The 14679-nt window shown below is 45.0% G+C and overlaps 1 protein-coding gene across 2 annotated transcripts in view; it reads left to right on the top strand.

Moving 5' to 3' along the window:
• The window catches only part of minar1 (membrane integral NOTCH2 associated receptor 1), a 41286-nt gene extending 31133 nt beyond the window's left edge, over nucleotides 1-10153 (top strand). For both annotated transcript variants that reach the window (XM_063065783.1, XM_063065785.1), the window contains exon 4: nucleotides 6952-10153. In XM_063065783.1, coding sequence (XP_062921853.1) covers nucleotides 6952-7149 — 198 coding nt within the window. In that variant the 3' untranslated portion in view covers nucleotides 7150-10153. The remainder of the gene's footprint in view (nucleotides 1-6951) is intronic.
• Nucleotides 10154-14679: the final 4526 nt, after the last annotated feature.

Raw genomic sequence — 14679 nt, 5'->3', positions numbered from 1 at the left:
AATGTATTGTTTAAAAGCAGCAAAACAGTGCAAAGACATAAAAGTTACCCTGAATTTCAAAATCAATCAATAATGCTAACAGACAGGAATAGCAAGGCAGTATTCATGGGTTCATGGACTGTTGAGAAATCTGATGGCAGAGGGGAAGAAACTGTTCCTGAGTTATTGAATATGGGTCTTCAGGCTCCTGTACATCCTCCCTAGTGGTAGTACTGAATGGTGAGGGTCCTTAGGAATGGATGCCACCTCCTTGAGGCACTGATGGTAGGGAGGGCTTTGCCCGGGATGGCTGTGATGCTTCGCTCCCAGATGAGCTCAACACCTTTGATGCATCCTTTGAGAGAGAATGAAACTACACCGGTGCATCATCTGGTGACCATGTGATCTCTGCTCCAAAGGACAACGTCAGAACATCTCTCAAGAGGATGAACACTTGCATGGTGTTGGGCAGTGATGGCATACCTGCTGGGGCTCTGAAAACCTGTGCCAACCAACCAGCGGGAGTGTCAAGGACATTTTGAATCTCTCTCTGCTGCAGTCAGAATTTCCCATCTGCTTCAAAATGGCGACAATCATACCAGTGCCCAAGAAAAGCAAGGTGCCCCTCGTCAATGACTATCGACCAGTGACATTCACTCCTATTGTAATGAAGTGCTTTGAGAGGTTGGCCATCATTAGAATCGACTCCTGCCAAGGCAAGGTCCTGGACCCACTGCAGTTTGCCTGCCTCACACTAGGTCCACAGCAGATGTAGTCTCACTGGTTCTGCACTCACCTGGGCTCAAGAAATACCCATGCCAGGCTGCTGTTTATTGACCACAGTTCAGCGTTCTACACCATCACACCCTCAGTTCTAGTGAACAAGCTCCAAAAACCTGGGCCTCTGTAACTGGATCCTTGACTTCCTCACTGGGAGAGCAAAGTCTGGGAGGATCAGAAATGACACCTCCCTCTCGTTGGACAGTCAACACTTGTGCACCTGAAGGATACATGCTAGCGCACTGCTCTGCTCTTTATACACCCATCAATGTGTGTCGAGAAATTTGCCAACAATGCCAGTATTGTTAGCAGAATTTCAGATGGTGATGAGGAGATGGTGAGATCATCAGCTGGTTGAGTGGTGTTGCAGCAACACCTTGCACTCAATGTCAGTAAGACCATGGAATTGATGGTGGACTTCAGAAAGGGGAAGTCGAGGGAACACATACCAGACCTTATTGAGGGTACAGTAGTAGAAAAAGTGAGCAATTTCAAGTTAATGGGTGTCAACATCTCTGAGAATCTATCCTGGACCCAACATTCTGGTAAAATTACAGAGAAGGTATGTGTCACTGCCTTCAACAGGTCTAAAGAAGACTCAGTCCATCTGGCTGTCTGCTCTGCTTTGGAGCATCTCAACAGCAGTAAAACATACATCAAACTGCTGTTTGTCAATTACAGCACAACTCCACTTGGAAGCTTGTTGGAGGTGAGGTTCAGCATTGCAGTGAGACATGTAGAAAACAATGCTGGGGCGATGATACATTCTTGCTTGCTCTTATCTGCACCAACATTTGTTCTGTTCACTCAGTCAGTCAGTCAGTGGGAGCCGAACCGAATCCGGGGTTGGCGGCAACGTGCTTCCATCTTCTTCCATCTTGCGACAGCACCGAGTACAGCCTCTCCTCCAGTTTGTTCTCGCTGGCCGCCTTGGCACCACCCACCACCACCCCCACCGAACTCGAGCCCAAGACCGTGTCGGCCTCCAGCCATGGCTGCTTCTTTGAGCTCAGCCCTTCCTTAGGCGGAGGCCTTAGGCAGGTCCAGGCACACGGTGCAGTGCCCAAGTTCACCATATCTCTTCTAACTAAGTGCATAGCATACGATTTGTATATACGTGGTGAGGCTTTAATCTCTTCCACGGAAGATGGCCGTTGGCTCACAAGGAGCTCATCCACCCTTTGTCAGGTCTTGTTTTCTCTAGTCCTGCTGGGTGACCTCACACCCTCCTCACCAGACTAAGTCTGGTGGGGGAGCCGGCCCAAGTTGCCGACCATTTGGCCACGGCCCCCAGCCGAGCGCTGAATCTCTCCGAGTGTCCGGTGCCTGACTGAAAACCATGGTCGAGCGGCCGGTGACCAAACCAGAAGCCTGTTCACTAGTCTATTCAAAAAACCCACAACATCACCACCACAGCAGAGCAAGGACCACCTTAAGCATAGTAGTAGAACTAAAGTTCACAAAAGGTTCTTGCTTACACAGAAGCTGAGCTCCATGTTTACTGAAGCATAGAAGTGGTTGACTTTACACTCAACATCTAAGACTTGCTCTGTTGCAGATCCAATGGTCAGGGTTCTTTACCAATCTGATCCAGCCCTCCAGTACCATTCCAGAATTTACTGATTCTTGAAAGATCATTACTAATGTCTCCACAATCTCTCCAGCTATGCTGGGGTGTAGTCCATCTGGTCCAGGTGCTCAAACTATCTTCAGACGTTCAACCTTCCCAAGCACCTTCTCCTTAGTGATAGCAGCATCACTCATTCTGCCCTTGAAGCTCTTAAATTTCTGGCATAGTGCTAGTGTCTTCCACAGTGAGGACTGACACAATATACGTATTAAGTGCCTCGACCTTTTCTTCATGCCCTTTATTACCTCTCCAGCGTCATTCTCCAGCAGACCAATATCCACTTTTGCCTCTCTTTTACTTTTTATATTTTTGAGAAAACTTTTGGTATCCTCTTCTAAATTATTGGGTAGCTTACCTTCATATTTCATCTTTTCTCTCTTTATGGCTTTTCATTGCCTTCTGTTGGTTTTTCAAAGCTTCCTAATCCTATAACTTCCCACTAATTTTTGCTATATTATATGCTCTCTCTGTTGTTTTGTGCTGTTGTTGACTTCCCTCGTCAGCCTCATCCTCCCTTTATAATATTTATTCACCTTTGGGAGGTATCTATCCTGCCCCTTTCGAATTGCCTGGTGAAACTCCAGCCGTTGCTGTTCTCCCATCATCCTGCTAGTATCCCCTTCCAAGCAGCTCATCTCTCATGCCTCTGTAGTTTCCTTTACTCTACTGTAATGCTGATACACCTGACTTTATCTTCTCCTTCTGAAGCTGCAGGATGAATCCTATCACATTATGATCTCTGACTCCTGAGAGCTCCTTTACCTTAATCTCCATAATCAAATCTGGTTCATTACACTATACCCAATCCAAAATTGTCTTTTCCCTAGTGAGCTCATCCACAAGCTGTTCTAAAGAGTCATCTGTAGGCGTTCTACACGTGCTTTCTCTTGGGATCCAGCGCCAACTCAATTTTCCCAATTGACCTGCATACTGAAATCCCTCATTACTATTATAACACTTCCTTTTTTACGTGCCTTTTCTATTTCCCATTGTAAGTAGCAGCCCACATCCTGGCTACTGTTCGGAGGCCTGTATATAACTCCAATCAGGATCTTTTCACCCTTGCAAGTTTTTAACTCTACCCACAAGGATTCTACATCTTCCAGTCCTATGTCACCTCTTTCTAAAGATTTAATCTCATTTTTTACGGACAGAGCCGCCCCACTCCATCTACCTACCTGTAGTGTGTATTGATCAAAACCAATGCACAACTTGATACAATGTGTATCCTTGGATTTTATGTTCCCAGCTATGATCTTCCTTCAGCCACAAATCAGTGATGCCTACAACGTCATAGCTGCCAATCTCTAACTGCACCACAACATCATCTGCCTTATTCTGTATACCCTGTGCAGTAAAATTTAACCCCTTCATCACCCTTTATGATCTTGCCCCAATGATACTCTTTGTCCCACTGTCTGCAATTTTGCTCTATTATCTGAAAGTCCTTCCTCACAGTCCCACTATGCACTGCATCTACTTGTATGCCAACTGCCACACCCTCAGCCCTATCACTCCAGTTCCCATTCCCGTGCTAAATTACTTTAAATCCCCCCCAACTGCTCTAGCAAACCTGCCCACAAGAGTATTGGTCCCCTTCGAGTTCAGGTGTAACCCGTCATTTTGTACAGGTTGTACCTTCCCCAGACGAGATCCCAAAAATCCAGAACTCTGAAACCCAGCCCCTGCACTAATTCCTCTGCCTAATCATCCTATTCTTACCCTCACTGGCATGTGGCACCGGCAACAATTCAGAGATTACTATCCTGAAGGTTCTGCTTTCCAGCTTTCTATGTAACTCCCTATATTCTCTCTTCAGGACCTTCTCCCTTTTCCTGCCTATGTCACTGGTACCAATATATACCATGACTTATGGCCGCTCACCCTCCCCATTTAGAATGCTGCGGATCCGATCTAAGACATCCCTGGCTCTGGCACCTGGGAGGCAAGATACTCTCCAGGTGTTTCTTTCATGTCCACAGAATGTTCTGTCTGTTCCTCTGACTATGGAATCCCCTATCACTACTGCACTTCTCTTCTTCCCCCTTCCCTTCTGAGCCACAGAGCCAGATTCCGTGCCAGAGACCTGGTCGCTGTGGTTTCCCCTTGGTAGGACAACCCCCACCCTCAACTGTTTCCAAAGCAGTATACTTATTATTGAGGGGAACGGCCACAGGGGTACCCTGCACTGGCTTCCAACTATTGCAAACCTGCAATTATCTGCTAACAGTTAGCTACCAGAAAATGTCAAAGGATTTCTACTGCTCCTGATTGTTTGTTAAGAACAAGTAATGATCAACTCTTTCAGTTCTAGCAGCTGCAGTGTATACGAAATGCCTTCTCCAGGGTCTCATTTGAGGGCTTTATTGTACAATTCTCTTCCCTTGACACAAATGAGATACATATTAACTTTCATCTGTCCTGATTAATTGGCTGTAGTCAGCTCTGTGTAGACAGCACAAACTCTTCCTTCGCTTTCTCCAGTCTGTAGATAAATTGGAAGACTGGTAGCTCAGGCAGGTTTATTTGTTCAACTGAATTTCACAGCTCGCTGTCTCTCAAAGCGCGTTCGCATATTATCTCATTTAGGAGGGATCCCAGCTGGTGTGCCATGTTGTAGATTGGACAGAGCAGTTAAACTCCCAGTTTCTTTGACTTCATTTTGTCTCCTTGTCTCAGAGTCTCTCTCTCTCTCTCTCTCTCTCTCCCTCTCCCTCTCCCTCTCCCTCTCCCTCTCCCTCTCCCTCTCCCTCTCCCTCTCCCTCTCCCTCTCCCTCTCCCTCTCCCTCTCTCTCTCTCTCTCTCTCTCTCTCTCTCTCTCTCTCTCTCTCTCTCTCTCTCTCTGTGTGTAGGCTACTAAAGAATAGCTGGTAATTAACAAAACAAAGACGCTTTATTATTTTAAAAAAACTTACAGTACATCGTAGAAAGCAGCAATTATAACATGGACACAAAGTCTGCAGATGCTGGAAATCCAGAGCAACACATACAACATGCTGGAGGAGCTCTGCAGGTCAGACAGCATCTATGGAGATGAATAAACAGTCAACGTTTCAGGCCCAGACCCTTCATCAGGACTGAAGCATGAGCATTATAACATGGACCTTTTCCACAGAGACAGGCTATTTCTGACAGTTTCTACAGGAAACCCACATTTTTTTTGGTATCCTCCACACCAAAACAATGCAAAGCCACGTCATCTATGCGTGTGCCCAGAAATGCGAGTTGAAAAAAAATCGAGTTATTTTTTCACATAAATTCAGTGAGAGTGTTCATTAGACAGTGGTTTGTGGATTCCGGAAGGGTGAATTCCCATTACATAAACACATGTAATTCAGGGGTCACCCGTATTTACTTCACAGCTGCAAAGTCCTGTTCAAGCCTGTCTCCTTTCAGGCGATGCTGTATAATCTAATCCCACCGCATTTTCCAAAGAGGGCACTCCAGATATCACCAGCATTTTGCCATCTACCTCTTTACCAAGTCTGAATGAGGGGGTTTCACTGAGGTGAGCAAGGCTCCGAGAGGACTGCCTGAGTGATGTTGAGGAACAGTTCCCTCAGGCAGAAGTGGGGGGCCTAGTTTCCCAACCGTTCAGGAGGGAGAGAATCAGAACTGTCCATGGACCTAGAACATTAATGCTTTCTCTCTGTCCACAGATGCTCCCTGATCTGCGGAGGAGTTCCAACGTTTTCTGTTTTGTTTCAGATTATAGTTCTTACAGTAGTTGAACTGGGACTCAGTGAGACCACAGCCGGATGCTTAAACTGATTTTGTCCCATTACCGCAGAAGAAGTCCAGCAAAGTTTGACCAGTCTGGTTCCAGTGACGGCAGAGATATTGAGTAACAAAATCCCATTTCATCCAGAATGCAATGAGATCTAACTGAACCTTACAAAGTTCTTACAGGATTTGACAGGTTGGATACGGGGAGGGTGATGAGACCAGGACCAGGTATCACAGTCTCAGAACAAAGGACAGGCAATCCAGGACTGAGATGAAGGGGTATTTTTCCACTCAGAAGGTGGAAACAGGAGTCGATGGACATCGGGGGAATGGAGGGATATGGGGATTGTGCTGGAGAAGGGCCCAGGGTGGAGGGTTGCTGATCAGGCTTTGCTGGTCAAGTAGCCTCCTCCTCCTTCTCCCATTCCTTACAGTTTTACATTTATATTCCAGCCTCTGTGATTTTTGGCTTTTAGAGATTTCTTTACGCTGAGGTTTGTAAATCCTTGAAATTATCATATGAGAGGGTGATGTCTTCTCGGTGAGGGAAGGGACTGATCTGTTTATGTTAATGAAGTCAGAGAGGAGTGGGAGGGGGAGAGTGTGTGAGGGAGGAGACTGTGATCCTATTTAATATGAGAGTAGGCTACCTTCTACCCTTGTTTCATGCGTTACTGATTTTACTTACCAGAGAAAGAATTGAACTGCCATTAATCCATTAAGTTTTACCCTCATTTGGATTTAGTGGGACTAAATTACTATTGTTTAAGACAATCTTCTCTGTTTTACGTAGTCAGCTGGAAATGACATTGAGAAGACTTTCTGTCTCCTTACAGAATCAAGAATCTTTGAATCCTAATAATTTAGAATACTGGATGGAGGATATTTACACTCCGGGATATGACTCCTTGCTGAAACGGAAAGAGGCAGAATTCAGGAGGGCTAGGATTTGTAAGATCGCTGCCTTAATTGCAGCAGCTGTCTGCACTGTGGTTTTGGTCATTGTCGTCCCAATTTGCACTATGAAATCCTAATGCTTTTATAATACATGTATCAAAGAGTCTGAATAAATGTCAAAAGTCTCAGATCAGTATGTGCATTTGGGACTGATATTGTTCACTGTTTTATCCTTCTGCGTGCTCTATAAATGGGTTCACAGGATCAGACTCTAAGGTTTTAACTTCACCACAGTGAGCAACAAGTCAAAATGTTTGCATAATCTTCCTCTGTGCAGTGTTTTACTTCAATTACTGAAAAAGAATCTCAACGGGTGACTCCATCAAACAATATGTGCGACACTGTGCTGGAAGGAGTTACCCAGTCTGCAGGTTGAGTGTCAAAATGTCTATGCGATGTTAAAATGAAGACACTGAAAGTGAATTAGGTTCCTGGAAAAACAGCAATGCAGTGATAACTGCTGCAAAGAGCAATGCCTGAGGCCAGTTATGTTTTGACACCAGAATTTGAAGCAGAATACAAATGGCTGACTTTGCTTGTTCGGGAAATACCAGGAATTGAAGCAGAGCCCCACGAACCTCAGTGTGGACCAAATACCAACCTCCACAGGCTCATCCTGGAGGGAAACAAAGCACCGTCAGTCTGCAGCTCACTTTGGACGATGATGAGGCACGAAGCTGGTGTTTACTTGGTTCCCAGGACTGTGCATCAATCACAGGCACACCTATGCTATAATAAATAGAGTTAGGTTTCACGGGGCCAGTTCAAGCACAGCGGTGAACAGTGGATCTGTCACACGCAGAGAAATAAATGCAGCAATAAAGCCATTAAATTGTGTTTCTGCTTGCCTGGCCAGTAAACTCCTCTGGCTGCCAAGGAGCAAAATTATTTGTTATAGACTCCTAAAATTCAGCACCCTGAACTTGCCAAGGTAGAATTTCTGTAGGCAGGGGGTGGTGAATCTGTGGAATTCATTGTCACAGACAGCTGTGGAGGCCGAGTCCTTGGTGATGCCTAAACCTGAGGTTGACAGGCTCTTGGTTAGTAAGGGTGTCAAAGGTTATCGGGAGAAAGCGATAGAGTGAGTGGAGAGGGAAAATAATCAGCCGTGATCAAATGGCGGAGCAGACTCGCTAGGCCAAATGGCCTAATTCTGCTCCTATGTCTTATGCTCTTATGGATTTGTTACCTGTTTTTTTTTCACACTGTAATGGTATTTGAGATAACTAAGAGTGTAAACTGATAACTGGCTGGCTGAGAAACAAACCTGAGACCTGGTGGGTCCAAGGTTCTCTCAGTTTTCCACTGAAACTTAAGCGATGGTGAAGTGAAAATAGCAAGGAATAAAAACCAATAAATTAAGGACAATAGATACCAACAAACACATGGAGAAAAAGGCCAAACTAAGAGAATTAGTGGGGAAAGGAAAGTACATTAAGAAATGTCACAGGCTGAAGTCAGAGGGTTTATTGCTTGGCCTGCAGTTCCGTGCCTGCCCATGTGCGTATGGTTTTGATGCAGTGAACCAAACAATCTGGCGTCCACACCCGAGGATGGGGTCTCTTTGGCAAACCTACTCTCCCTCTTACCCTCCCGGAGGACCCAAGAGCCTCAGGCAGGATGCTGGAACAAATACTCATCTCCTGCAAACATATAAGGGTCTTTGTAACAGTTTTTAAGTCAATTAATAGAAATGTTTAAAAAAATTATATGGCTTAGAGGGATATGGGCCAAAACGTGGACAATTGAGAGCAGCTTAAGTGAGCGTCTTGGTCGACATGGATGAGTTGGGCTGAAGAACTTGGTTCCTTACTGTACGACGTTACGACTCAAAACTTGCTGTAAGTAATTTTTAAATAGAATATATTAAAACCCTAATAAATAGCTTAAAGAACAAGCATGTCAAAATAAATAGATTGGGGATCCTGATTTAAGCTGGTTAGTGTCTCCACTCCCACACCAGGTCCATCGATGTTTGGCAGTCTCGGCAGCGTCAGGTTCTATCTTCAGCTGAAGTTAGGTCCAAGGTGACTGGAGCAGAGTTTGAAGAGCTGCTGCCTTGCGACCTCAGCAAATCGGGTTCAATCCTGACCTTGGGCAATGCCTGTATGGAGTTTGCACATTCTCCCTACAACTGTGTGGGTTTTATCTCAAGGGCGTGCAGATTAGGGATTGAGTTGTCCACTGTAAGATACCTCCAGTGTGTTGGGGACCAGCAAAATCTGCAGTACGTTGATTAGTGTTCGATTAGTGTAAACTGGTGGTTTATGGTCATCACAGATACAGTTGGCTGAATGGCCTGTGTATCTGCCTAACTTCTCTATGACCCACTTGACCCTATGACCCTACGTCCCTGGCTGGGTGGAGCAGCCAGAGGGAAACTGGCCAGGTAGCTGTAACTGAATATATCCGCTCTTCCTGCCATTAAAGGTAAAAACAGAAGCATAGTCTGATGGGTATTGTAACTTGCCTACATGTTGCCCATGCCAGCACTCAAACTTGCACTGACAGATCCAGACAATAACTGCCATTTGTTTGTAAAATTGTAGTGGAGGGTGTTAGAACTTCTAGAAGCTGCTACAGTATAAAAGCAAAAGGACCATGGAAACATGGAACCCAGGGAACAGAAACATATCTGAAGAGAAGAAATGTCCATTTGGTTAGCCATGCTGGTGATGATAATAGGGAAGCTGACCAAAGCTGGGAATCTCCCTTTACTCACCAGTCTGCAACTCAACTGGACTTGACAGGAGAAATTTGGTAACCTTTTGACCCAAGAATTAAAGTCATTCTTTACCATCTGGACATCCCACCTTAAACATGTCAGCGCAGTCTGATCTCGTTTATGACTAGATCAACGTGACGTGGAGAAGGAGACCTCACGTTGTCAGTGCAGGGCTTGTGAATTTGCCCCTTTAATATGTGCAAATATGGAATACATGCATTTCACCATAATTATCGATCATTAGCTGTGAACTATAAAGTGTGTTCAGTCCTGCAATCCCACGTGAAAACTGTGAACTATTACAACTGAAATGAATAATTTTGTATATAATCAGAAAATAAACAGAAATGAATGTAATACCACTTTGAGCATTATAGTGTATAAAATTATTCAAAATCATTCCAACTGCTACTCTGAAATGGTACATTATCTGTGTAAATCATCAAAATAATAGGTGACAAGCTGATAATAGGAGCAAATTAATCTGTCACATGAACTTGAAGGAAAGTCTATCACCAGTCCTTTGCCGCAGGAAAGCCCAGATGAAAATATGCTGAAATATTGAAGTTACGTTCCAATTCAAACTCTACTCTGGCTGGAGTAGGATGATCAGCACTTTACAGCAAAAAAAGCAAGGGTAGGATGGTTTGGATAAGGACGTATGGGCCAGATAAACCTGAATTGTGGGGGTGAAGTTGCTTCCCCAGCGACTGTACCACCTGCCCTCATTGAATGAATAAGCACTCAACAGTCCTGAAGATTCAATCAAATGTGTGGAGCAAATGGCCCGCTCTACAAACCTGCGAGGTCTGCACACCTGGGACAATCCCCTGAACTGGTGGTTCCCACAAACCCTGACTCAGGGAATAACCCCACGAGATTACCCTGCAGCCCCACGGGAGCAGGGGAAAACATGTCAACTTAGCATCCTAAATCAAGACTCATAATCCCCACACTGCCCAGTACCAAAAACAGAAAGAATGCTCGCTTGTTATTCCTTCCATTGCTGGGATGGGAATTCAGCACGCCAATGGAAATTTAGAATGCCAATGGGAATGGGTTAGAGTGAGTGTGGTGTGAGGAATGGGAACTTTACCGGCTGTGTGGGACAGCCTCAGCCGTGCCTAGGATACACCCTGGGATACCCATCCAATGGATTCAGCTAGTGACGCTACACGTTGTACTGGGACATTGGCAGGTCATGGAATGGTGGGGATGAAAGGGTCAAAATTAGGAATGTAGAGCCCCCAGAGGAGCAGAACCAATGTTTTTCCTTTCCTAGGGTTTGGACACTTCAGCAGATCAGTGAACACTATACAGCACCCTCTCTGCTTAGCAGATCAGGCAGCATCTATGGAAAAGGGAAAAAAAACAGTCGATGGTTCAGGCCAAAATCCTTCAGCAAGTCTCACCACATATGTTGCCTGACATATTGAGTTCCTCTAGTATTTTATGCCTGTTACTCTGGATTTTCAGCAACTGCAGAATCTCTTGTGGTTATGACTCCCTCTGCTCTCCTGGATGTTTCCATAATTAAATGCATTTCAAATGGCGGCAGTCCGTCATTACTAAGCTGGTGCCTTCATTTGGAGTCAACTCCTTGTGTAACGCTGAGCTCTCAGTTCAGGGCCACAGGCCAGCATGGTCTAGAATAGACCCATACACCGGAGGTGAGACTGCACTCTCCTTCATTTGAATTAGATATAATTATGGATACCTCATTTGTGTCCAACTTAATCAAATAGCCCCTTCTCCTCTCCAATATTATCTTGGTTAATGTAATATTCTAGGAAAATGGAAAAGTAATGGATAGCATTTTAACACTCTGTTATTTTCCCTGTGTTGGCGCGTGGCCAAGTGGTTAAGGCGTTCGTCTAGTGATTTGAAGGTCGCTAGTTCGAGCCTCAGCTGAGGCAGTGTGTTGTGTCCCTGAGCAAGGCACTTAACCACACATTGCTCTGCGACGACACCGGCGCCAAGCTGTATCGGCCCTAGTGCCCTTCCCTTGGACAACATCGGTCGCGTAGAGACGGGAGAGTTACAGCATGGGCAACTGCTGGTCTTCCATACAATCTTGCCAAGGCCTGTGCCCTGGAAACATTCTAAGGCACAAATCCATGGTCTCATGAGACTAACGATACCTATTAAAAAATATTTCCCCTGTGAATTTTTTGCTGCACCATTCCAGATGTCTGTCTTGAATGACACTAAACAAGAGGTAATTACTTGGTTAGATGCAGAGAATTCAACTAGGGCGTATATGGGACTTGGTTTTTATTGGCTGCAACCTTCCCCAACCCCATCTCTCAGTACAAGGTGAGTAAGAAGACAGTAGATTTAAAATGCTGTTTTATAAAAGGTTGGAATAGGTGTCTTTATCCAGCTGACTCTAAGCCTTGACCTGCATCTACAAAGACACAATAGAAATTTCTTTGGATTAGTGAATTTTTAAAGATCAGCTCTGCAATATATAGGACTGAATTGGAGCAGGGTATAGGAAACACGCGGAAAAAAGCCTATGGAATATTACAGGAAGCCCACTGAGACAGAAGTTCCTCATTTATCTTCTCCATGGACTGCTCCAGGTTAAAGCTACAACTAACATGGTTAACAAGGGAAGGGAAACTAATGGAAATAGCCAGTAATTTAAAACAAATTCTCTACTGGCTGTGGCTGTGTGGATGATATTTCTCAGTCAAGGCATCAGGGCCAGGGACACAGTCATGTTCGGGGAGAGTTGGTGAGACAAGACATGACACATGTCAGAGAGAAAGATAAGAGCAAGGGGTTTCACTAGGATTAGTTTAGTCTCCCCTTGGCAGAGGCCAAAGAGAGCCCTATTAGAAGTTTGTAAAATGATGAGAGGTATGGGTAGGGTAGATAGCTGGTATCTATTTTCCTCAGTCAAATGCTAGAGAGAGCGCATTTATGATGAGAGAAGCCAAGTTCAAAGGAGATGGGCATGGCAAGTTTTAGTGCAGAGAATAGTGGGAGCCTGGATGTGCTTCCAGTGATGGTAGTGGAGACAAATATGATAGAGGCATTTATGTGGCTCCCAGATAAGCACGTGACTATGCAGAGAATGGAGGGATATGGACAGAAGGGATTAGCTTAGGCATTTAGCTTTGAGCCTAAGTAGTTGAACACAACCTCACGGAATGTACTGTTCCACGTCTATGTTGAAATGGAAGGCTCCACCGAGCTGAATGACAATCTCTTGAGGCTGTGGTAACTGTGACACATTTCTCATGTGGAGGAGCCGCCTGTTTTGCTGAACACTTCGAACCTCTCGCCAGTCGTTGTCACCAATAACCCACATTCTGCTCTTTTCTGCAACTAATCACGTTTGATTTGCTGTTATAAACGGGGTCCTTTGTACATTGTGTAATAGTACATGTCAGCAGTCCATGGCACAGCTCTCCTCAGAGTGTGGTTATTGGCCGCAGTGAGCAGCGGGCAGGCGATAGCTTTACAACATCCGAGGGCTAACACAGCGACTCAGACATCTACTGTGAAAAATCTGATTTCCACTATTGTAACTTCGGATAGCAGCATCCAAACGATTTTGAGCGTGTCAAAGGTTACCGAGAGAATGGACCTGTGGAGCACAAATGATTTCTGGTCCCTCAGAATGACAATGGTCATGTTGCCCCACCGTCCTCACTTCCAGTGCCCTTGTTTGCATAAGGACTTTCCAGGCTGCTTCAGGCCATTGTCAGTTTCACAGCAAGTAGGAAGACAATGCAGATAGAAATCTCTGTGCACCCCAGCATCTGCCCTCAATGGGCGTGGCCCCAGCGAACTGCTGAAAGTGTTCTGTCTCGGTCTTCAGCAGGGTGGAGAGGCCCTGGGCAAGGGAATAGGTGCTGGGGGCCAGATCAGCAAGCAAGCTTGCTGGCAGGGAAGTAAGGGGGAACTGCAAACAGGGTTGTCGCTGGCGAGAAGGTCTCCAGGAAGAATCACGGCCAATATGTGTAGTAGTACCCTGTTTCCCAGGGCAGGAATAGCAAACACCAGAGTGCATTTGTACAAAGTTAAGGGAGAGAACTTTAGGGGAGACATCAGGGGTAAGATTTTTACACAAAAGGTTGTGGGTACCTGGAATGACTTGGCAGGGATGGTGGTGGAGGCTAAAACATTAGGGGTATTTAAAAGCTTCTTGGACAGGCACATGGATTAAAGAAAAATAGAGGGTTATGGGGTAGTGTGGGTTTAGTACATTTTTTTAAAGGAATATAAAGATCGGCACAACATTGAGGGCCGAGGGGCCTGTATTGTGCTGTAATATTCTAGTGTCTAGTGTCTAGTGTCTAGTCTTAGAGGTTTTACCCTCCCTTGGTATCTCAGGATCATAGCCTGTGATCAGAATTTGGCTCAGACTGAATAAAAGGGCTGGGAAACTTGCTTGGGCCTTAAGGGATTTTTTAGAGGTATTAAAAACCAATTGTACAAGGAATGTCCATTGTTGGCCACCTCCAAAGCAGCTTGGGTGTATTTTTACCCAAAATGCTCCAGAAAGGTTAGTTGCCTTGGAACTGATTGATAAGAAAATCACATTCAATATTAAAGTCTGGTCAGATTTCCAGAGTGGTGTGGGATAACCTTGGGAATTGTTATTATTGTGCTTCACAGGGATAAAGTCAATACTAAGTCTGGAACATTTTGCAAATCAATCTTTCTTCTTAGATTATTAAGTTTGATTTACAGCTCTCCAGCTTCAAAGGAACAACCTGTTTACCACTTTATTTTATATCACTGACTGCTATGTCTTCAAGAGCCTTCTACTCCTCATCACTTTGTCAAATCAGTAAAGTCCTTAATGTCCAGTGTACCAAGAACAAACTGGAATATGGGAGCAGGAGTTGGCCACCTCGGCCCTTAG

The sequence above is a fragment of the Mobula hypostoma genome, chromosome 13, assembly GCF_963921235.1.
Source record: "Mobula hypostoma chromosome 13, sMobHyp1.1, whole genome shotgun sequence".
Classification (NCBI taxonomy): domain Eukaryota; kingdom Metazoa; phylum Chordata; class Chondrichthyes; order Myliobatiformes; family Myliobatidae; genus Mobula; species Mobula hypostoma.
This window is presented reverse-complemented; position numbering and strand designations above follow the sequence as displayed.